Source organism: Geotrypetes seraphini, chromosome 10 (genome assembly GCF_902459505.1).
Source record: "Geotrypetes seraphini chromosome 10, aGeoSer1.1, whole genome shotgun sequence".
NCBI classification, from domain to species: Eukaryota; Metazoa; Chordata; class Amphibia; order Gymnophiona; family Dermophiidae; genus Geotrypetes; species Geotrypetes seraphini.
In genome coordinates this window covers 134,739,236-134,763,977 of record NC_047093.1, presented here as the reverse complement: position 1 = coordinate 134,763,977, position 24,742 = coordinate 134,739,236, and the positions used below count along the sequence as shown (strand labels likewise).

The window sequence follows — 24,742 nt, the reverse complement described above, 5'->3', positions numbered from 1 at the left end:
TTGGTCCAGTTCTAAGGACCAACATAAAGTTCCTATTGTTTACAATGCATAACCTCTGACTGGTCTCAGTACTTGGGGCTTTGTCTCTGTCCCTCACCTGACATTTATGCAGCCTCACCCTACCGCAGCGAGGTAGCGGGGACGCAGAGGGGACCATACCCGACGGGGACCCCGTCCTCTTACACACTCCGCACCCCGCAGCTGGAGAGTCACCAAAAGTGGGGCTGACTTATACTGCTTCTCCATGGAGAAAGCGAAGTTACTTACCTGTAACGGGAGTTCTCCGTGGACAGCAGGATAAGTCAGCCACACTGACCCTCCCTTCTCCCCTATGGGTGACACTGCAATAAGACTCAAGCTAGGGGAATCACTGGATTAGTGAGGGACAGCACAGGTATATATAGGGCTACTTGTACATGCTCAGATGAGGCTCCTAAAGCCTCACCTGAGCTCTGGGAGAGCAAATCCGAATTGGGAAAGTAGATGACGTCACCAAAAGTGTGGCTGACTTATCCTGCTGTCCACGGAGAACTCCCGTTACAGGTAAGTAACTTCGCTTTCTCTTAACTCCCCCTGTCCATCAGTAGCCCTTCTTCCTTCCTTTTACCTCCCCTGTGTTCACCACCCCTTAAAGTCAGGGGGTTGGGTCATTAGAGTGGGCAGACTTGATGGGCTGTGGCCTTTTTCTGCCGTCATTTTTCTATGTTTCTCCCTTCGTTTTACTTCCCCCTGTTCAGCAGCACCTCTTCCCTGCTCCCCCTGTCCAGAAGCAGCCCTTCTCCCTTCGTTTTACCTTCCCCCAGCCCAGCACCTGTTCCCTGCTCCCCCCTGTCCAGCTATAGGCCTCCCTTACTGTTACATCCCCCCTGCTCAACAGCACCTCTTCCCTGCTCCCCCTGTCCAGCCATAGGCCTCCCTTCCTGTTTCCTCCCCCCCTGCCCAGCAGCACCTGTTCCCTGCTCCCGCCTGTCCAGCTGTAGGCCTCCCTTCCTGTTACATCCCCCCTGCTCAGCAGCACCTCTTCCCTGCTCCCCCTGTCCAGAAGCAGCCCTTCTCCCTTCGTTTTACCTTCCCCCTGCCCAGCACCTGTTCCCTGCTCCCCCCCTGTCCAGCTGTAGGCCTCCCTTCCTGTTATATCCCCCCTGCTCAGAAGCACCTCTTCCCTGCCCCCCCTGTCCAGCAGTAGGCCTCCATTCCTGTTTCCTCCCCCCCTGCCCAGCAGCACCTCTTCCCAGCTCACCCTGTACTGCAGCATTCCTTACCTGATTCCCCTGTCCAGCATCTGACTGTTTAGAAGAGGAGGACAGAAGAACAGCAGAGGGCCTTACAGTACTTCCTGGCTGTGGATAGGCCTGCCGCTGCCTGGAGGAGCTGAAGAGCAGGGTGGCCCGCGCTTAGAGGTTCCTCAGGTGCGTGGGAAGCTGTTTTGCCCACTAGTGTGTATGAGGAACGGTCGGGATCGCGTGCAATGTCCGATGTTCTTTCGCCGACCGTTTAGTTCTGTGCTGGAGGTATTTTTAAGTTTAAGTTTCAAGTTTCAAGTTTATTAAAATATTTGTTATACCGCTTATTCAAATTTCTAGGCGGTGTACAGCAATAATAAAATAATGAGTCTTTAAAAGTAACAAAACATTTTGGAATTAAAATATTAAAAACAAGACAGTATTAATTTAGTAGACGTTGACAAAGAACAAGTAAGATAACTACGCAGAAATGGGAAAGAGGGAAGAACTACAATATTTAAATAAAGCGTACATCGACGTTAAAAACAAAAGCCGCTGCGATGGATCGTTTCATGATCCCCGCCTGCGTCGGAAGACTTCTCCGACTCAGGTGGGGATCTTGAGAGGAGCCACCACCGTGGCTTAGAACTTAAAAATAACTTTGCTCAGAACATCCTTGGATTCCACGAGGGTGGTGCTGTTTTTTCTCCCAAGGTAATAGAACCCTAAGCGCACATGCGTACTCCTGCCGCCACGGCCATACGGATCACGGAACACGCAGTTAGGAGTGCGCATGCGCGTTTAGGGTTTTATTATAGCAGATAGGAATTTACCTTCATAAAATTCACATATCTGCTAAAACACAAATTAATGTCCCCTGCCATATACCTATCTTACATATAGACTTTGCATTCTTGTCATGCCTACACATCCAGTCACCTCTCACTGGTACTGAAAATATTGCTCTCTGGTACCTCACCTCATACATTCAGGTGAGAGTTTCCAGCAATTTCTCCATGTAATTTCCAGATTGTTTCCTTTTTTTTTTTTCTAGCTGAATAATTTTCTTAGGAATATTCATTTTAAACCTTCTATTGGAAATGAGATTTTCTTTGATGAGAAAGGGGACAATCCCACTCGATATGACATTCTAAATTGGATTTATTTGCCCAACGGAGCCCTCATCCAAACCGTTGTGGGCAGCTTTCATCCTTCTGCCCCTTCCGATCAACAACTCTTCATCAATGAGAGCGCCATCCGGTGGCAACCGCTCTTTAAACAGGTGAGGGTGAATTACATTGTTCTAATACTCAGGGTAAGCATCCTCATATTAAGAGACAGTATTACAGGTCATCCTGGCTGGCATTAAAAAGGTCAGAGTGTCATTGAACCACCAGCTCAGTGACAGTATGTAAATTACTTTATGGGTGACCTGGGTTCACGTTCTGTGGCTGGCATTTGTGCTGTGGGATCATGAGGACCAGGAACAGCGTCAGTCATACTTCAGTGATATCTGGACACCAGACAAAGTCAATATTAGCTCAGCTCTAGATACATACATGTAGCTGCCCTTGATTCAGTTCATTACTAACAATAAAATCCATCACAGAGGCTCAATCTCAGTCACTTCACTTTGGCTGATTTGCTGTTTTGATCGCGGTCTTGGATACTTCGTTTTGGCCAATTTGCTGGTTTGATTGCAGTCTTGGTTACTTCAGTTTCATCGCGATCTTGGATACTTCATTTTGATCACGGTCTTGGATACTTTGTTTGGCTGATTTGCTGGTTTGAACGCGGTCTTGGATACTTCATTTTGATCATGGTCTTGGATACTTCGTTTTGGATGATTTGCTGGTTTGATCGCGGTCTTGGATACTTCATTTTGATCACGGTCTTGGATACTTCATTTTGATCGCAGTCTTGGATACTTCATTTTGGCTGATTTGCTGGTTTGATTGTGGTCTTGGATACTTCAGTTTGATCGCGGTCTTGGATACTTTGTTTTGGCTGATTTGTTGGTTTTATCTCGGTCTTGGATACTTCATTTTGATCGCGGTCTTGGATACTTCATTTTGCCTGATTTGCTGGTTTGATCGTGGTCTTGGATACTTCATTTTGATCACGGTCTTGGATACTTCATTTTGATCGCAGTCTTGGATACTTCATTTTGGCTGATTTGCTGGTTTGATTGCAGTCATGGATACTGCATTTTGATTGCCATCTTGGGTACTTCGTTTTGGCTAATTTGCTGGTTTGATCGTGGTCATGGATACTTTGCTTTGGCTGATTTGCTGTTTTGTTCACAGTTAGATGAAGGTTATTCTATGATTAATATGTTTACTTCACCTAGCTAATTGTGATAATATAGTTGACATCCAAAAACGGCATACACTGGCACTTGGACGTTTTAGTTATCAGGATGTCCAAGTGCCAATTTTCATAACCAACTTTCAGGAGATTTGGAGAGGGGTCCCAGCTACTGTGCATCCAAAATTCAAGAATGGTGTTTTGGTGGTGTGCTATGGGTGGGCTTTGGGCATGCTTAGACTTGGATATCTTGCAGGGATAATTGAATTTTTCAGAAAGATGTCCAGAACAGAATTTAAATGTTCGGAGCTAGACCTGTTTTAAAAGCATGTTAAAAAAATACCCAAACAGACCAAATGACCACTGGAGAGATTAAGTAATAACCCCCCACACTCCCCCTGTGGTCACTTTCCCCCTTCTCACCCACCCACCTCAAAATCTGAATAATACATACCTGTGTCAGAAATACCTAGAAGAAGCAGGATAAGAGAAGGGACACCCTTTATCTTATGTCTTTCTCAAAATGACTCTGGGATTATGTGGACATTGGAATTAGAAGCAGTCTCCTGTGATTTGCTGTTTTGATCGTGGTCTTGGATACTTCATTTTGTTCACATCTTGGATACTTTGTTTTGGCTGATTTGCTGGTTTGATCGTGGTCTTGGGTACTTCATTTTGGCTGATTTGCTGGTTTGATCGCAGTCTTGGATGCTTCATTTTGGCTTATTTGCTGGTATGATCGTGGTTTTGGATACTTCATTTTGGCCGATTTGCTGGTTTGATCGTGGTCTTGGATACTTCAGTTTGATCGCGATCTTGGATACTTCATTTTGATCATGGTCTTGGATACTTCATTTTGATCACGGTCTTGGATACTTCATTATGGCCGATTTGCTGGTTTGATCGCGGTCTTGGATGCTTCGTTTTGGCTTATTTGCTGGTTTGATCATGGTCTTGGATACTTCATTATGGCCGATTTGCTGGTTTGATCGCGGTCTTGGATACTTCAGTTTGATCATGGTCTTGGATACTTCATTTTGATCACGGTCTTGGATACTTCATTATGGCCGATTTGCTGGTTTGATCGCGGTCTTGGATACTTCATTTTGATCACGGTCTTGGATACTTTGCTTTGGCTGATTTGCTGTTTTGTTCACGGTTAGATGAAGGTTCTTCTATGATTAATATATTTACTTCACCTAGCTAATCCAAAAACGGCATACACTGGCACTTGGACGGGTTGTTGTTTTTTTAGTTCAAAGAGTTTTATAAATCATAGAATACAATACGAACAATATGAGTGTTCCCTGTAGAGGAACACATATTAACAATAAGCATTAACACATGTGAAGTGCATCAACAATAAAATAATAGTCTGTGGTCACTTTCCCCCTTCCCACCCACCCACCCCAAAATCTGAATGATACATACCTGTGTCAGAAATACTTAGAAGAAGCAGGATAAGAGAAGGGAAACCTTTATCTTATGTCTTTCTCAAAATGACTCTGGGATTATGTGGGCATGGGAAATAGAACCTGTCTCATGTGAATGCTCACAAGTTGTCCTTTCTGTTGTTCCTCAGACTCCTCGTTCTGTGTGCAGCAAGAGCTGTAGGCCAGGATATAGGAAGGCTCCCAAAGAGGGGAGCCCGAAATGTTGCTATGACTGTGTCCCTTGTGCTGAGGGAGAGTTCTCCAATGCAACAGGTAAGAAAAACAGTAACCAAGAAAAAAAAGGATACAATAAAAGAAAAAATGAAGAAACTTCATTTCACTTTGTCTGTTATGTTTATACCCATCCATTGTTACTACTTCACATGCACAATAAATAAAGATAAACTGATATCATATATTAAAACCAAATGAATATGACAGTATTTAAACCAATAAAACACCACATCAAACAAACGAGCCTTTGGTTTCTCGTGAAGTGTCATTCCATACCTTGTATTTTTCACATAACTGCTATCTTATGAACACTTAAAAGCTCCTGCTTTAACAAGAGAAGTTATTGTGATGGTTGATAACATTACAAAAATGAGTCTGTTTGTATTGTGACATTCACAGTTATTTTATTCCAGAAATTTTAAACAAGAATAAACGAGAAGACCAATGCTAATACAAATACAGATAAAGAACAAAGAGCTCAACCAAATAGTAGATTATAATTCTTCAGGGCGCACAAAAGGGTACACAGTTGGGTATACTCCTATGTTGTGCTCTTTTAGCAGTGTGGCTCCACAGGTACATTTTAATCATTCGGGTCACTTATGAAGGTGATTACTGTGGTAACTGAACTGAAGCCCACTGGGAATTAATGAGCTACTGAGCTGTGGCTGCACGGCTTTGAAAAAGAGGAAAGTTTTCTTTCTGTAAATAAATATTTTCACAGACTATTCCTGCTTCAACACTCTTTCCCTTTCCTTGCGCCTGATATTCAAAAGTAATTACCTGGATAATGAAAGCTATAATGGGAATAATTCCATTACAGGGCAGCAACTTTAAGCTGTAAATTACATGGTAACGTACATGTGTAAAAACCCTTCCAAGAATACTGCCTAGTTGAAAAGTATGTGCCATGTTGCATGTACTTTGCTCATGTAAAATAATCCTTTGTGTGATTAACCCAGTCAATGAACCGTAGATTCACAATTACAAGCGTTATAAGACTCTTCTCCTAATGAAATAGTACCCTTATAAGTAGGCTAATTTCTTACCCTTTTATGATAGGTGCCCTGTTAAAAAATTTATTTCCACCTTCATCTGGATAATTCCCCTAGCCAATGCTACCACTGATTTGCAAAGCACAGCTGAAAATCCAAATAGTACTGAGGCGGTGGGTGGAGGAATATCTGGATGAAAGGGCAGCAGAAACAGCAGATATTGGCATTGAATATATGAGTTTTGTTTAATTGCCACAGCTGGTGTTGAAGAAAAAAAATGCTGACCATGGTGGGTGAATATTGACCCAAATAGTGTTGTTATCAAAATGTGAGCTTCAGACTTAAATTTGTTCCCTTAAAAATAGTACCTTCTCATATTCGCTATATGGACTCATGGGAAAACTCTTCTAGTACTGATACTCTTTGGACCAAGGTGTGGGCTTACCTTTTCAAATCCGCCTTGTTTCTCCCATACGGAAATACACAACTTAGAATTCTCTACAATTGATTGATTGTAGTTATTTTTTGAAATGAATATTTGATATTTGTTTTACAGATAACTGTTTTGTATATATTTGTTCTTAGTTTTCAAACTACAATAAAAAAAATTTAAATATAAAAATAGCATATTTTATTCAAATGCTAACAAAAATACAGTTCATTTTTAGATATGGAAAAATGTCTGAAATGTCCCGATGACCAGTGGCCCATGAAGAAGCGAGATGGCTGCATTAAAAGAACCATCGAGTTTCTTTCCTACGAGGATCCACTGGGTGCGGCTTTGGCTTCCTTGGCCATTGTATTATGTGCAATCACTGCTGGAACTCTAGGAATATTTCTTAAATATCGAGAGACTGCTGTAGTGAAAGCCAATAACCGGGATCTCAGCTACATTCTCCTCCTCTCCCTCATGCTCTCCTTCCTCTGTTCCTTGCTATTCATTGGGCGTCCGGAGAAGCTGACCTGTCTGCTCCGGCAAACTGCTTTTGGGATCATTTTCTCAGTCTCTGTTTCTGCAGTCCTGGCAAAAACCATCACAGTTGTCATTGCTTTCAAAGCCACAAAGCCTGGAAGCAGGTTAAGGGAATGGGTGGGGTCCAGAGCACTCAGCTTCTTGGTCCTTCTGTGCTCCCTGGGTGAAGTTCTGATCTGCACTGCGTGGTTACTCATCTCTCCCCCATTCCCAGACTACGACATACAGATAGATCCTGGTAGGATGATATTAATATGCAATGAAGGCTCCCTCTTTGCATTTTACAGTGTGATCGGGTATATGGGCTTATTGGCTATATTAAGTTTCATTGTTGCTTTCTTAGCCAGACGTTTACCTAACAGTTTTAATGAGGCCCAATTGATCACTTTCAGTATGCTGGTGTTCTGCAGTGTTTGGGTGTCCTTCATCCCGGTTTACCTGAGTACAAAGGACAAATACATGGTAACTGTGGAGATATTTGCAATGCTGTTATCTAGTACAGGACTGTTGAGCTGTATCTTTATCCCAAAGTGCTACATTATTCTGCTCAGGCCTGAGATGAACACAAGGGAGCATTTAATTGGAAAACAATCTACCAGTATATAAAAGAGTATAACTAAAGTCACGGACTTTATATTCTACCCTCCAGTACTGAAGAAATGAACCTGTAGAAAGATTAAAATAGTGGTTGTACTGGGAGAGCAGAGTCAATAGGATAATCCGATGGGGTGCATTATAGGAATTTGTTTTTTAAGAAAAGTAATGGAGAATGTATAGAGAAGGGCAAAGGACTAGCATTAGAAGGAAAGCAGAAGGATGCAGTTGATCAGAGGTATACCTGACTGGTGTCATTTCTGGAATGGCACCAGTCAGAGTTGCAAAGACAAAACAAGAAAAAACTGCAGACAATCTGTACAAGAGGCTATGTTTATTATATCAAATATTAAATGCGGTCAAAGATACCACCTTTTTACAAACCAAGGAACCCGAAACGGTCCTTGTTTCGGTAAACACGCCTTCCTCAGCGGTCCTAACAAATGCATTCACACCTTTTATGCATTATTTCTTCAGACTATGATTTTTCATCACATTATACAGATTATTACTTTATCACTTTAGCACACCATATGTCCAATAATTGTATATCAATTGCATATTCTTGGGTTTTTATTATTTTTATTTACTTTTGTTAGGACCCCGAGGAAGGCGTGTTTACCGTGTCGGGTCCCTTGGTTTGTAAAAAGTTAGTGTCTTTGACCGCATTTAATATTTGATATAATAAACATAGCCTGCATCTTGTACAGATTGTCTGCAGTTTTTTCTTGTTTTGTGTTTGCTGTTCCTGCAGTACAGTCTTCGTTGGATTTTCCTTTGGTTTTTACCAGTCAGAGTTGCACATCACCCACTCACTATGAGAGCAATTCTATAACAGGGGTCATGGTAGGCACCTACTTTTCTTTATAGAAACATGATGGCAGATAAAGGCCAAATGGCCTCTCTAGTCTGCCCATCCGCAGTAACTATTATCTCTTTCTCTCTCTGAGAGATGTAATGTAATGTAATGTAATTTATTTCTTATATACCGCTACATCCGTTAGGTTCTAAGCGGTTTACAGAAAATATACATTAAGATTAGAAATAAGAAAGGTACTTGAAAAATTCCCTTACTGTCCCGAAGGCTCACAATCTAACTAAAGTACCTGGAGGGTAATAGAGAAGTGAAAAGTAGAGTTAGAGGAAAAATAAAAATAAAATAAACATTTTAACAAGACAGCATTGATCTAAATACTTTGGAAGGTAGAAGAGAGGAGAGAAAGGAATAGAAGCAGAAGGGGGAGCCGTTGAACAGTAGAATTCTGGAGAAATTTAAATGATAGAAATAGAACAAACAAAGACAAAAGGTAAAACAATAGATAAGATTAAAGATAAATCATAAGCTGGAAAGAAAAATAAAATAAAACTTTGTCTTCAATCCACGGTTTCATGCGTCAGTGATGAAGTGGAGCAAGTAAGTTTAGGAGGAGCGATTGACGTTTCCAGAAAGAGATCCCATGTGCCTATCTATAGAATAACACAGTAAACCCTTGAAGAGGGAGAGAGAACAATAGCAGAACGAAAATCTCCCTACGCCCCACTCAAAAACAAAAGGGCGAGGGGGAGAGACAGCCCAAACCACTCACTATCAAATCAACAATATAAATAAATTGTTAATAGTGAAAGGAAGCCCTCAGTCACACAGCCCTGCAGTGGGGACAAGCCTCTGAAGCTCCAGCTGTCACCAAATATACACCCAGACAGGGTGTTAACTGTGAAACATCCCCAGGCTCTCTTAATGTGAATTTAGTGAAAAACCAATACACAACTAAGTGTTGACGGTGAAAAATAATAACAAATATAACTCACTCATAAAGTGTTAAAGGCTGTCCTCTACCCCCTCGTCCAGGGGGCAAAAAGCAGCGTCCAAAATAGAGAATTGCGTGGGGACAGAAATCTCACCCGTTCCCCACCCGTCCCCGTCAAAGTCCCACCCGTGCCCTGTGAGGAATCCCACAGAAATCATGAGAGGTAGCATCTGCAGTTTGACTATATGACCTTTAAGCTAGGTAATTCTCTACTCTGTGACATTCCAGGAGGCCTGTTGGCTGTTTCAGACCTCTTTTAAACCCATATTAGGAAATTCTCAGTAAGGGGTGTAGGAATGAGGCTTCACACAGGACTCAGGTTGGGATAAGGCAACCCTTTTATTGAGTATCTTAACTCCCTTAATTACTTAGCTCATGCTTTGCAAGGTTACAATTTCATCATGCATTTAGTGTGGATTATAACAAGATAACTCATTGTTTACATTTCTAATGTGATTCTCAAAGCTACTATCTCACATGACATCTGAATACATCATAGCAGTTACAATAAAGAGATTCCCTTGTGTACACTTTTAATATGTCTATAATCTTACTATAGAAAATCCACTAAAGTTCAATTGAACTGTTCTTCGCTGATTATATGTATCAAGATAATATTACTAGATGCCTTTTACAGCCCATATAGTATACAGAACTACATGGATATTAAAGTGTTATATTCTTAAGATCTTCTTGTTTCTTGCTTGTAATCTATATATGTATGGACCTTCGGACTGCATCCAGGCAATGGATTACCGGTTGCTGTATACTTCATGAGTCCAATCTTTATTAAGTATATGTAGTGCTAAACTATAAACTATAACTATTCAATTAAGATTTTTTCATTTTTTTCTTTTTAATTTATCATTATTGAATATAGTAAAAGCCGTAATATCAACGACGGCCTGCTGTTGAAACTCTTTCATTAAATCGGGAAACTAATGTGTCAACAACCCAGAAATAAGAAACTCCTTAAACATAGCTTAAAAGAGAGAAAACGTCAATCTTACCGATTCACGGAGCCAGTTTCAAAGTGTGTCATGGCCGCGGAGTACAGGAAAAGTCATAAAATACAGCTGGCCCGGCGCACACAAACGAGCAACGTATGACGTTAGTCATACTCGTCGTGCGTGGCTCAGCTTACACATTAGTTTCCCGATTTAATGAAAGAGTTTCAACAGCAGGCCATCGCTGATATTATGGCTCTTACTATATTCAATAATGATATCAGTGTTTATGTTTTAACAGTTTACCTCGACCCTGAAGAAAATTTGTTCTTTGAAACATGCATGTCGGTAGGGGTGAAAGAAGATAATATCACAGATAAGTCATGTGATGTTCTTCATATTATAATAATGAAATTAAAAAGAAAAAAATGAAAAAATCTTTAATTGAATAGTTATAGTTTATAGTTTAGCACTACATATACTTAATAAAGATTGCACTCACGAAGAATACAGCAACCGGCAATCCATTGCCTGGATGCAGTCCGAAGGTCCATACATATATAGATTACAAGCAAGAAACAAGAAGATCTTAAGAATATAACACTTTAATATCCATGTAGTTCTGTATACTATATGGGCTGTAAATGGCATCTAGTAATATTATCTTGATATAATCTTACTATAGCATGTGAAAGTCCAAAGGTTATAATGAATGCTCTTTAAGCACCTTGTGATTAGCCTTAAACTCAGGGCCTGCTTTTGCATGTAGGCAAAGGTTGATTGTTGCCCATATAAGGAATAGTTAAACAAGATAAGGAATAAGATAAGGGTAGACTTGGGTCAGGTTAATATGTGACAAGGATCTTGTGAGAAAAAGGGAATGCCTCAGCATTCTGTCACAAGGTGCTAACATTTTCCTTGCTTTGTCTACGTGGTAGGAGGGGAGAGGGAATGAGAAAGGATCCATACTTCTTTCACAAGGCCTTAGATCCTTACACAGGGCCTTAGATCAGTGTTCTGATCTTGTCCTGGTTCAGAACTGCATCCCTTCAAAGAGGTGGTCTGGGTCTTTCTTTTCTTGTGTGTGTCAGTGAAATTTGAAGCTGTCAGATTTCTCCAAAGCACGAATTCTGACAGAGAGCTGGTTTTGGATTCAAACTTTTCCTGTAATGTGTTATACATTCAGAAATTGGCTGTGTATAATTTGTAAAACTTTTTTGAGCTGGTAACTATGTTAAAAGGAATTTCTTTGTTCAAAAAATCTAAGGACATCCTCTGTTGGCTGATTGGTTGACAGGTGCGATGTCATACTAGGCACTGCGAAAGTATATAAGTGAACCTGGTGGCAGGGGTTTCCCTGAGACCATGTATTGCTTCAGAAGATGTGCAATTTTCATTCCTGACGGGTCTCCATTGCACATATGCCTTTTGATGCAAGAATTTGCTGTTAATATTAATAAACAATATTGGACTGGTAATATATGTGCAATTATCATTATTCCTGAACACTTAAGGGCGGGGTTAGCGCAGTATGCTGCTTACCATCCCAAGCCCTTTTGAATTCAGACAGGCTCTATCTCCACCACATCTTCTGGGAGACTATTCCATGCATCTACCACCCTTTCTGTAAAAAAGTATTTCTGTAAAAAAGTATCACCTCTTAACTTCATCCTATGCCCTCTCATTCCAGAGCTTCCTTTCAAATGAAAGAGACTCGACTGATGCGCATTTACATTACATAGGTATTTAAACATTTCTATCATATCTCCCCTCTCCCGCCTTTCTTCTGAAGTATACAGATTGAGATCTTTAAGACTGTCCCAAATGCCTTATGATGAAGACCACATACCATTTTAGTAGCCTTCCTCTGACCGAATATCAATTCTTTTTATATCTTTTTGAAGGTGGCGGCCTCTAGAATTGTATACAATATTCTAAATTAGATCTCACCAAAGTCTTATAACAGGGGCATCAATACCTCTCCCTAGGCAACCTAACATCCTTCTAACTTTCACCGTCACCTTTTCAACCTGTTTGGATACCTTAAAATCATCACAAACAATCACACACAAGTCCCGCTCTTCTGCCGTGCATATAAGCTCTTTACTCCCTAAACTGTACCATTCCCTCGGGCTTTTGCAGCCCAAATGCATGACCTTGCATTTCTTAGCATTAACTTTTTATCTGCCAAATTTCAGACCATTCTTCAAGCTTCGCCAGGTCTTTCTTCATATTATTCACACCATCTGGTGTGTCTACTCTATTGCAGATTTTGGTAGCATCCGCAAAGAGGCAAATCTTACCTGACAACCCTTCAGAAATATAGTTTATACAAATGTTAAAAAGGACAGGCCCATGAACAGAACCTTGAGGCACACTACTGGTAACATCCCTTTCCTTAGAGTGATCTCCACTGATCACTACCCTCTTTCGCCTTCCACTCAACCAGTTCTTGACCCAGCCCGTCACTTTGGGACCCATCTCGAGGGCACTCAGTTTATCTATTAGATGTCTGTGTAGAACACTGTCAAAGGCTTTTGCTAAAATCTAAATATGAGTACACCACATCTAGCGCACATCCTCTATCTAATTCTCTGGTCACCCAGTCAAAGAAATTGATCAGATTTGTCTAAGACCTACCTCTAAGTGAATCCATGTTGCGTCTGTTTCTGTAATCACAGGATTCCACAAACTTGACCATTCTCTGTTTTAAAATTATTTCCATTAATATGCTTTTGACAGAAGTCAGACTTAACGGCCTGCAATTCCCTACTTCTTCCTTACTTCCATTTTTATGGAGAGGGACCACATCCGCCCTTCTCCAGTCCGGTACCATTTCCGACTCTAGAGACTCATTGAAAAGGTCAGTCAGCGGAGCTACTAGAACTTCCCTAAGTTCCTTCAGCACCCGGGGAAAATGGCGGGAAGCATTGATAAAAGAAAACATCGATGAACATTTTGAAAGAAACAAACTTCTGATAACCAGCCAACATGATTTCTGCAAGGGGAGATCGTGCCTAAACGAACTTATTACACTTCTTCAAAGGAATTAACAAACAGATGGACAAAGAGACCCCATAGACATCATGTATCTAGATTTCCAAAAAGCCTTTGACAAGGTGCCCATGAACGCCTACTCCGGAAACTGAAGAACCATGGGGTGGAAGGAGACGTACATAGATGGATCATAAACTGGTTGGCGGGTAGGAAACAGAGGGTAGGAGTGAAGGGCCCACTACTCGGACTGGAGGGAAGGTCACGAGTGGGTCCCACAGGGCTTGGTGCTCGGGCCGATGCTATTTAATATATTCATAAATGATCTAGAAACAGAGATGAAGTGTGAGATAATAAAATTTGCGGATGACACCAAACTATTTAGTGGAGCTCGGACTAAAGTCGACTGCAAAGAATTGAAAAGGGACTTGAACAAACTAGGGGAATGGGCGACGAGATGGCAAATGAAGTTCAACGTTGAGAAATGTAAAGTATTACATGTGGGAAACAGAAACCCGAGGTACAACTATACGATGGGAGGGATGTTATTAAATGAGAGTACCCAAGAAAGAGACTTGGGGGTAATGGTGGACATGACAATGAAGCCGACGGCACAGTGCGCAGTGGCCGCTAAGAAGGCAAACAGAATGCTAGGCATAATCAAGAAGGGTATTACAACCAGAACGAAAGAAGTTATCCTGCCATTGTATCGGGTGATGGTGCGTCTGCATCTGGAGTATTGCGTACAATATTGGTCGCCGTACCTTAAGAAGGACATGGCGTTACTCGAGAGGGTTCAGAGGAGAGCGACGCGTCTGATAAAGGGGATGGAAAAACCTTCCATACGCTGAGAGATTGGAGAAACTGGATTTCTTTTCCCTGGAGAAGAGGAGACTTAGAGGGGATATGATAGAGACTTACAAGATCATGAAGGGCATAGAGAGAGTAGAGAGGGACAGATTCTTCAAACTTTCAAATAATAAAAGAACAAGAGGACTTTCAGAAAAGTTCAAAGGAGATAGATTCAAAACGAATGCTAGGAAGTTCTTTTTTTTACCCAACGTGTGGTGGATACTGGAATGCGCTTCCAGAGGCCGTAATAGGGCAGAGTGCGGTACTGGGGTTCAAGAAAGGATTGGGAACATATTTCCTGCTGGAAAAGGGATAGAGGGGTATAGATAGAGGATTATTGCACAGGTCCTGGACCTGTTGGGCCACCGTGTGAGCGGACTGCTGAGGCACTATAGACCTCAAGCCTGACCAGCAGAGGCATTGCTTATGTTCTTATGTTATGTACACCATCTGGCTCCATCACTTTGTCTACCTTTATTTTAGCTAGCTCCTCATGAATACAACCCTCTGAAAATCGATCAGGGTCTATTACTCCTCCATCCCTATTTTCGTTTGTGTTCTGCGGTCCCGTTCCCAGCGCTTCAGCCATGAACACAGAATAGAAATATTTGTTAAGCAATTTGACCTTTTCTTTATCAGCTTCTACATATTCCTCCCCTTCACCTTTGAGTCTCATAATGCCACTTTTGCACTTGTTCCTATCACTAATATATCTAAAAAAAATGTCTTGGCTCCCCGTTTTACTGTGTCAGCTATTTTTTCTTCCATTTGCATCTTTGCTTTCCTGACTACACGACCAGCCTCTCTTAACTTTTCCAGATATTTTTGCCTGTCTTCCTCTTTCTGCAATCTTATTCCTTACTTTCTCAGCTACTACTTTTGGGCACCAAATCGGCTTTCGTTTACTTACTTGCCTTATAAAAAGGTTTGGAGATCCAAGATGGCTGCTACGAGTCAGACACGCTGAGCTGCTCGCGTCGGACCTGCTCATAAATCAAAGAAATTCCTTCTATTGAACCTTGTAAGGGGTTTTTTCTTACTTACAACTATGCCCAAGAGAAGAGGACGGAGCGCCGCTGCTGTCTCGCGGCGTCCCGAGGTTCCCTCTCTGGGCAATATTGAGCGGCTCTTGAGGCGAGTGCAGGAGGTTTCCCGGGCGTCGGAAGGCGGCCCGCTGAGGGCACAGGGAGGCGAACCCGTAGCTGTTCCTCCAGGGCATGATGTTATACTGAGCCCCGATGCAAGGGCGCCGCCCCCACAACCTCAGGTTACCAGTTCTCCCAGGGGCGGGGAAACCCCGGAGTTGGTGGCGTTCTCTCCCTCAGAGGCAAGACTAAATCTGGGAGAAGTTTTGGAGGTTGGGGCTCATATTCAAGGAGCTCTAACAGATATACCTGAGGAGAATCCAACTTTATAAGGGGGCGAAATCCAAGAGACAAGCCTCAAAGAATCTCCACAGAATGGTGAGCACTCTACTATTTTACAAACTTCAATTTCTTTGGTTAAAACTGAAGTTGTAACCTTAGATTCATTATGGGACTTAATTGCTGGTTTTATAAAGTCTACTACGCCTAAATTTCAATATCTGGAAGAAAAAATTATAAAACATACAAAGGAACTTAAAGATTTAAGGAAAGAATTGTCTGATTCAGATGCATCTATTCAGAAAATTGAAAAGGAAATAATTACATCTAAACAACTTCAAGAGACTTTAATTAAAGACAATACCAACTTGAGAAGGAAAGTTGAAATGCTTGAGAACAATTCTCGTAGTAATAACTTAAGGCTAATTAACTTTCCTAAATTAGAAATGGTAAATCCAAGAGAAATGCTTAAGAGATACTTGATGGAAATCCTAGAAGTATCAGAAGAAGTGCTACCACCATTCACACGTGTTTATTATTTGCCGATGAAAGTTTCTGTAAATCAACAAAAAGAACTGGCTCAACAAACTTTAAATGTTTCAGAATTGTTGGAGACATCTGATAAAGACTTGGCATCGCCAGCAACTTTGATTCTAACTGTGGCGCTTCCGTTAGATAAAACATGGTTATTAAGACTTTACTTTAAAAATAGACAGAAAATTTTTCTTGGTTGTAAAGTACAGATGTTTCCTGATCTTACAAGGGAGACACAGAGGCGTCGCCGTGAATTTCTTCTTTTGAAATCTGGGGTTACTTCTCTGGGGGCTACCTTTTATTTGAGACACCCATGTAAATGTATAGTGTGTTACCGTTCTGTTAAATATGTATTCTTTGAGCCATCTCAATTGACAACTTTTGTAGCTATGTCTCGTCTGGATGGAGGATTATCTTGAACCCTAATATAATTAAGAAACCTTTTTTTTCAGTGCTTCTGCCTTTAGCATCTTGCAAAAAAATTTCTGTTATTTTAATTTTTCGCTAAATTTAAAACTTGGATCCAGTAGGAGGACTTGAGCATAAATAGTTAAATAATGTTTCTTTATTGGATGTTAATTACCTTATGATTATTTGATTATGACTATTGCTTTCTGTACAAGTGGTTAGCTTGATTTAAATTGAAAATTAATAAAGAAATATAAAGATAAAAAGGTTTGTCACCCTTACAATCACTCTTTTCAGTTTTGCCCACTGCATTTCCACTCCTTCCAGATGTTCCCATCTATTCAATAATTCCTTGACGTAAACCCCCATCCAAAAAAGGTAGTTTAGAACCCATGTGTAACAATATGTTGCCTATAACCCTTCAATTCATAACCCTACTGCCCACCAACCTTCCTTTAACTGTATCTGTGACATCCTGTTTGTCTTGCATGTTTTTAGATTATAAGCTCTTTCAAGTGGGGACTGTCTTCTTTGTGACTCTGTACAGCGCTGTGTGTAACAAATTGTATATCTATAATTTTGCTTCCTTAAAGTTTTTACACTCTGTATTTCCTCTGACTATCTGCACATTGTAATTCGCTGAATGTCCAGCTCTCTTGATTGTAAACCGCCTAGAAGTCACAAGATTGTGGCGGTATCTAATATAATAAAATGATAGGCCGCGCATGCGCACTCAAAAAACGTGTTCCCTGATCCGTCGCGAAAACACGAGTGCGCATGCACGGCCCCGGCTGCGGCGGCGGCTTTCAAATAAAAAAAAAGTTACACAGCTGCGGCGGCCTTCCTCACCCCCGGCTCTCACTGTGCATGGTACCGGCTCCTCTCTCGAACTGCACCAGGATCGAGAGAGGAGCTGCGGCGGCGGCGGCTTTCAAATTAAAAAAAAAATTACACAGCTGCGGCGTCCTTCCTCACCCCCGCCTCTCACTCTACATGGTACCGGCTCCTCTCTCGAACTGCACCAGACTCTGCTGTTCTTCGGTCTGCCCTGCTCCTTGCCTTACTATATTTTTAAGTTGAAAGACGAGGCAGCGGCTCCTCTCAGGATCCCCACCTGCGTCGGAAGTCCAATGCAGTCGGGGATCTTGAGAGGAGCCGCCGCCACCGTGTCTCATAAATTAAAAATATACTAAGGCAAGGAGCAGGGCAGAACGATCTTCAAAATGGCGGCAACTTGATCTCCGTTCCTCTGGGGGGGGGGGGGTCTGGGAGGAGAGGGATCGCGGCCACTCAGCGCCCCCACCGAGGAGCCCAGCAACTTTCCGCTGCCCGGGACCTGAATCATTTGCCGCCCCCCCCCCTCTTCCCTTATCGCGGGCCCGACTGGCGATTTAAGCAGCGTGTGCATCAGTCTTCACACGCTGCTTCGGGCCCTTCTACTGCCCTGATTTGCTCCGGACGTGCCAGAGTAAATCAGGGCAGTAGAAGAACCCGAAGCAGCATGTGAAGACTGATGCACACGCTGTTGAATCGCCATGTGTAGTCGGGCCCGCGGGAAGAGAAGGGAAGGGGGGGCGGCAAAGGACTCAGGCCCGCGTTTGTAGTCGCCACTGTGGGAATGGAAAGGGGGTAGAGGAAACGCTAATACTGCTGCACAGGGAATTGGTGTGGGGGGAGGGAAATGGAGGGGAAGGGAATGCTGCTTCGGACAGACAGACAGAGGGAGGAAGGGACACAGAAAGAAAAGAATAAAGACACAGGGGCAGGTGCACAGGGAACTGGTGTGGGGGGAGGGAAATGGAGGGGGAGGGAATACTGCTTCGGACAGACAGACAGAGGGAGGAAGGGAGACAGAAAGAAAAGAATAAAGACACAGGGGCAGGGAAATATACAGAAAGACAAACAGACAAAGGGGGCCAGGGAGAGACAGGCAGAAAGAAAGACAGCGGGAGTCACGTCAGGAGGGGTGCGGGATGCCGCAGAGGGATCTTTTCCAATGGGTGCAACTGGGCAGCTGTCGGGAGCCTCTGATCAGGGGCAGAGCAAGGTAAGTGTATCATAGGGATAAGAATGAGGAGGGGGGAGAAAAAGGAAGGGATGCCTATTGCTGGACAGGGGGAGAAGGAAAGAGGTGCTGATGGACAGGGGGGTTGAAGAAAAAGGAACAGAGGCCTAATGTTGGACAGGGGGAGAAGGAAGGTGCTGCTGGACAGGGGGGAGGTAAAACAAAGGGATAAGGGCTGCTGCTGCATAAGAAGAGCTGTGAAGGGATGGTGGTGGACACAGGGGAGGTAAAAGGAAGGGAGAATGGACAGGGGGAGCAGGCAAGGGGTGGTGATGGACAGCCAAGGAAAAAGAAAGACAGAAAGAAAGAAAGCGGCTAAGGAGAGAGAGACAGAGAGAGAGAGAAAGAAATAAAGAGAGACACACACACATATATTCTAGCACCCGTTAATGTAACGGGCTATAAGACTAGTAGAAGAATAAAGTTATTATTATTATTATTATCTTAATATTAAACCATACCATGCATTGATCACTGGATGCCAGATGATCACCCACTGTAACATCAGAAACACTTTCCCTGTTTGTAAGCACTAAGTCCAGTTTGACCCCATCCTATGTGGATTCCATTACCAATTGCTGAATAGTTCTCCTTGTAGAGAATCAAGAATCTCCCTACTTCTAGAAGACCCTGCAATAGGGATATCCCAATCAACATCCGGCATGTTAAAATCACCTATTAGCAAGACTTCCCCTTTTTTAGATATGTTCTGAATGTCTACTATTAAATCTCTATCTACTTCTTCCATCTGTGAAGGAGGCCTTTATATCACACCAATGTAAATATATTCACCATTCCCTCTTTCCAAATTGATCCACAGTGCCTCTTCCTTGCCCTTCAGATCCTGCAATTATGTGGCTTTAATATGATCTTTAACATATAATGCTACTCCTCCTCCTTTTCTTCCTACCCTGTCTTTCCTGAAGAGATTATAGCTCGGAATAACTACATCACAGTCATGGTTCTCTGTGAACCACATCTCCGTGATCGCCACTTTATCCAACTCCTCTTCTTCCATCACAGCTTCTAGATCCAGAATCTTGTTTCCCATACTTTAAGCATTAGTATATACTGCTTTCCAGACATTGCTCCCTTTTCCCATCCATGTAGAGGTATTCAGTGATTTACTTATCTGAGGGATTATACTCATCCGGGTATATACACGCATAAATATTAGGCCCCAAAAATACTTAGTGCCAGGCCTAGAGCTGGTGTAAATATTAACATGCAAAGGTCAGTTACACATGGGGAAGGGGTAAAACGCGGACTTCACGAACCTGATGGACCTCACGGATCTAAACCTGCACGTCCTTAAAAATCTGAAGTCCGTGCCACTTGTAGTTAGTTTCTGGCTCTGACAGACCTCGGTGACAGTTTAGTGCTGTCGGATCCGTCTCGGCATAGGGAGGAAAAAGTATTAGGATCCGTCATCACTAAAATGTCACCGATATCTGTCAGAGCCAGAGACTAGTGCTAGTGCAAGAGCGGCTCTAAAATGAATCCTTTAAACTGGTTTCCTGCAGCCCCAGTAAATCAGCTCTGACAGACCTCGATGACATTGTAGTGCTGACGGATTCTAATACTTTTACCTCCCTATGCTGAGACGGATCCGTCAGCACTAAACTGTCACTGAGGTCTGTCAGAACCAGAAACTAACTACAAGCGGCACGGACCTCAGATTTTTAAGGACATGCGGGTTTAGATCCGCGAGGTCTGTCTGGTCCGTGAGGTCCGCGTTTTAACCCTTCCCTTACACATGTAACATAAGAAAACCTAAGAGAAGAGAAGAAATTTTGATAATTTGCATATGTGCATCAGTGGAAGCTCCACCCATGTAAACCCCCTCCCAGACTCATTCCTCCTCTGCCTATCTGTAGGTTGCAATTGCCACTGGCAGGCCTATCTTACCACACTTGTGGTTTTTTAGAAAAAGCGATCCCTGGTTGCTTCTCCACATTCAATGGCAACAGTCAAAATGGCTGCCACGAAACTGCAACTATAGGTTGCAGTAATCATTTTGGGATTGGATCTGGCACGGGAAAGGAGTGACTGTAGATTTCTCCTGCCCATGCTGGCTTTAGTCTCAAAATGGCTGCCATGACCTCTAGTGGCAAATCTTGTGAGATTGCTGCTGGAAATTGTTGCCTTCATTTTGACTGTGTACACAAGATGGACATAAGTATCTGGGGTTCCCTCCTATCCTGACTCACCAAAAGGATGAACAAAGGAGCAGAGAAGACCAGAGCTTTTAATGTCAACAATAGGAAGTGGAACAAGAAAAATAGACTCGACATGGACTGTGTTTCGGCTACAAAGCCTGCACTAAAAGCCAAATATCATCTCACAATAACAAACTTCTCTTTATTATGACAGGGGTTGCTATATAGCTTATTTTAAGGAATTGGAAAAACTGGGATTGATTGAACTATACCTTTTGGTGGGAGTCTTTGAGTCACGTCTTTAAAATGGAACGTATTATGGCTATAAAACAGGAGCATTATAAGAAGTTTCTGAGGATTTGGGAGCCAATGACAAAATTTTGTAGAGTGATTGTTGATTTTGCCCTTTGATCATGCACGTCCAGGGTAGGTGGGAGTGGGGATTGGAAAATATATTTAATTCTTTAATTTGAGTGCAATTTTTGAATATAAGTATGGGAGGGTGATATATCTATTTGTCATAGATTACAATTTTGATTGAATTTAAGTGCTTTTATAGTGTAATATGTTTGTATAATATGTTGAACTTATTTATGGCTTCAAAATGAATAAAGATATTTTTAAAAAAAGCCTGCATCATGAGTTCTCAGGTTATCCATTCAACAATTAGACAATAGAAATAAGCTAATGTAGTAATCTAATTCAATGAACATTCTCATCCAAACGTTTGTTTGAAGGTCTGGTGGTCTCAGACCCTTTTAGTTTTGTGCAGAGTTTTGTCATCTTTTTTTTTGCTTTCCTCCTGACTCACCAAAGACCACAAGAGAGGTAAAGTAGGCCTGGGGGTGACAGCCTATAGCTGGTTCAGGAAGGAAGGAAGGGAGGGAGGGAAGACAAAAGTGGGAGCATAAGCTCCTGTGTCCAGTTTTAACTCTCTGTGTCCCTGTTCCCTTCATGGCCACAACCATCTCTTCTGTGTCCCTGCCCTCCACCCCCCCCCCCCAATGTCTTGCCTCTCTCTTTCCATCCTCCTGTACCCTGACCCCTCTCTTCTCCATGATCTGGCATCTTTCTCAACCTCCATTGGTCCAGTATCTCCATTTATTCTCTCTGCTTCCCCTTCACCAGTCCAGCATCTTCCTCCTGTTTCTTCCAGATCTCAATATCTCTCTCTTTCCTATGCTTCTCAGCCTGGTTCCAGCATCTGCCTCCTCTCTTTCTCCTTCCTTTGTTCCAGGGTTCTCTCTCTCTCTTCCCTTTGCTCACCTTCAGGTCTAGCACCTTTCCCCTATTCCAGTTAAGCATCTCTCCAGCCCGATTGGCTCCAGCTGATTTCTTAGCTCCCTTCCAGGTGCTGAAATTTGCAGCAGAGAGAACCAGAAGGGCCTTTCCTGTGCACATTCTGTGCCCACAGGACGTTGCATCAGAGATATGGAATATGCCCCCCCTCCCCCCCGGCTTAAGTAGTAGCTTTCAGTCTCTCTCTGCAATGACTTACAGCATGTAGAGACCTGATAAGAGGGAGCTGAAGAACTGGAGCTGAAGCGATTGTGGTCCTGGGGGCAGAGGGGGTGATTCAGGTGTGCACAGATTTAGGTGGCTGCAAGAATTTACTGGAATCACTCAATGGTAGGTATCCCCTGCTATGTTATATAAATGTTCTTCTGTGCTGCCTATTATAATAAAGAAAAATGGGGAGACCCAATGATCCACAGTGAAAACAATCAACCAATGAAAACAAAACCAAAAACTGTGGATACAGATGTTCTGGAGATAATTTATTAAACACTGACATATAAAAACATAAAAATTCAATTAAAAAAGAACAATGATATAAAATAGTGATAAAAATCCAACCGGACCCTACATGGTCCATGTTTCAGCGAACATGCCTTCCTTAGGGATCCAATGGTTTGCAAAGAATTGGACTGAAAACAGTCTATTGTCTTTAAACCTGTGAGAAAAGAAAACCGCAACTATCCTGTACTTCAGCAACATTTCCAATATTTTCCCAATAACTGAAGTGAGGCTTACTGGCCTGTAGTTTCCCAATTCATCTTTACAACCACTTTTGTGAAGAGGGACCACATCCGCTCCTCTCCCATCTCTAAAGATTTTTTTATCAAATCTTTAAGAGGACCCACCAGAACATCATGGACCTCCCTCAATATCCTGGGATGGATCCCGTCCGGTTCCACAGATTTCTCCACCTTCAATTTTTCAACTTGTTCATAAATGCTTTGTTCCATGAACGGTGCTGTATCCATTCCATTCTCAGGTGTCTAACTTAAGATTGAAATGCGCTGTGCGCCACGTTCCTCAGTACCTATGTTTTAGGCGCCATGTAAAGAATTGAGGCTGCGGTCTCCCAGATTCCCAGGTTGCAGAAATTTCGGCATACAAATATGAATGTAGATCACAGATCCAGGAGTAAACTAATTAGCCAATTAGGTGATAACAGTCAACAACTGTTGTTAACGAGCTCTTGGCAGTAATTGGAACTGCCCTGCACCCTATTCTATATCATGTGCATCTCCTTCATTATGCATGTAACTCCAAAGAGGGTGTGGTAGCAGAGGTGGATCGCTCTGGGTGCTGTCTTGATGGGGGCGCCAGCACCTCTCCTCCTCTCTGTTCCGCTCCTACCCAATTCTTTCCTACCGCAAATGAGCCTTCACTTCCTTGCCCCGTACCTCTAGCTACAACCTGCTGCTTGCGCCGGCCTCGACTCGTCCTCTGACATTACTTCCTGGTCGCAGACTCTTGCATATGCATAACCAAATTCTGGATTGGGCCAGTTCTCATGCATATCCGGATGTCATCTGGGGCGGGCAGAACAGGGGGGGATCTGGGCTGTCTTGGGGATGTAGCCATGGATCTGGATTTTCCTGAAAGAAAATCTGGTAACCGTACCTTAGAGGCCCCATATTAATGCTAGGGTTTTCTTGGCATAGATACCGGCGCCAAAGTCCAAAACAGATGCGTACATGAAAAACACGCCCATGAACTGTCCCCTGACCATGCCTAGGCACCTACCATCCAATTAATTTTAAGACAGTTATGAGATGCTACTTGCTTGTTATTGGCGCCAATTAAAGCTCCTAGATTGGCTAGGTGTATCAATCTAGGTGCCTAACTTTACACATCTTTTACTACTATTAACGCACTACACTTGTATTCTAAATAGGACGCTCCATGCAGTGAGTCTTTTACGAAATTCTAGCTTAGCACGGATCATTCTGGAGCCTACTTTGGGGGGCCATTTATTGAATCTAGCCCAGTATATTTTGGAGTGCAGTTGGGTGCTCACAGAACATGTTGGGGAACAAGAGGCAGAGAGTAGGTTTAAATGGCTAAAGTGCCTAAGTTTGACTTCTGCCCACATCAGCTAAACAGAAATCCAGATGTTGTCATTTTCTTGGAAGCTCCTCTTTACTGCACCTGTGTATAAAAATCTGTTTTTCATCTCGTTGTGCCCCACAGGATTGTAATAACAGTTCCTCCTGATTACTGCTCTGAAGTGTTATTTAGATTGTTGACCTTGGATCAAGGACATTCTATGGTGGTTTATATTTTGTCTGAAATCACTGAGGAAAATACCTGGTTGTTTTTCCACATAGCTTTTAAAGAGCTGGTTTTGCTTTTAAAGAGCTGTTTTTGGGACTGTGTAGAGAGTCAGACAGTATTCCTCTCACTGGGAGGTGATCACATCTCCATCAATGCATATGAATCTCACAGCCATGCCAATAGCTTGGTGACCCGAGAATAGTATTTCTGGCTCATCTGATCAAATAATAAAAAAAACCACATCACCAGCACCTAAACCTGGAAAATCTGACTCCGGGAAGCGTT

At 42.5% G+C, this 24,742-nt stretch overlaps 1 protein-coding gene across 1 annotated transcript in view; it reads left to right on the top strand.

The window, feature by feature from the left end:
- Positions 1-7,771, top strand: part of LOC117368597 (extracellular calcium-sensing receptor-like) — a 35,155-nt gene extending 27,384 nt beyond the window's left edge. Inside the window, exons 6-8 of the mRNA XM_033962326.1 lie at positions 2,278-2,505; positions 5,113-5,236; positions 6,861-7,771. Coding sequence (XP_033818217.1) covers positions 2,278-2,505; positions 5,113-5,236; positions 6,861-7,771 — 1,263 coding nt within the window. The remainder of the gene's footprint in view (positions 1-2,277; positions 2,506-5,112; positions 5,237-6,860) is intronic.
- Positions 7,772-24,742: the final 16,971 nt, after the last annotated feature.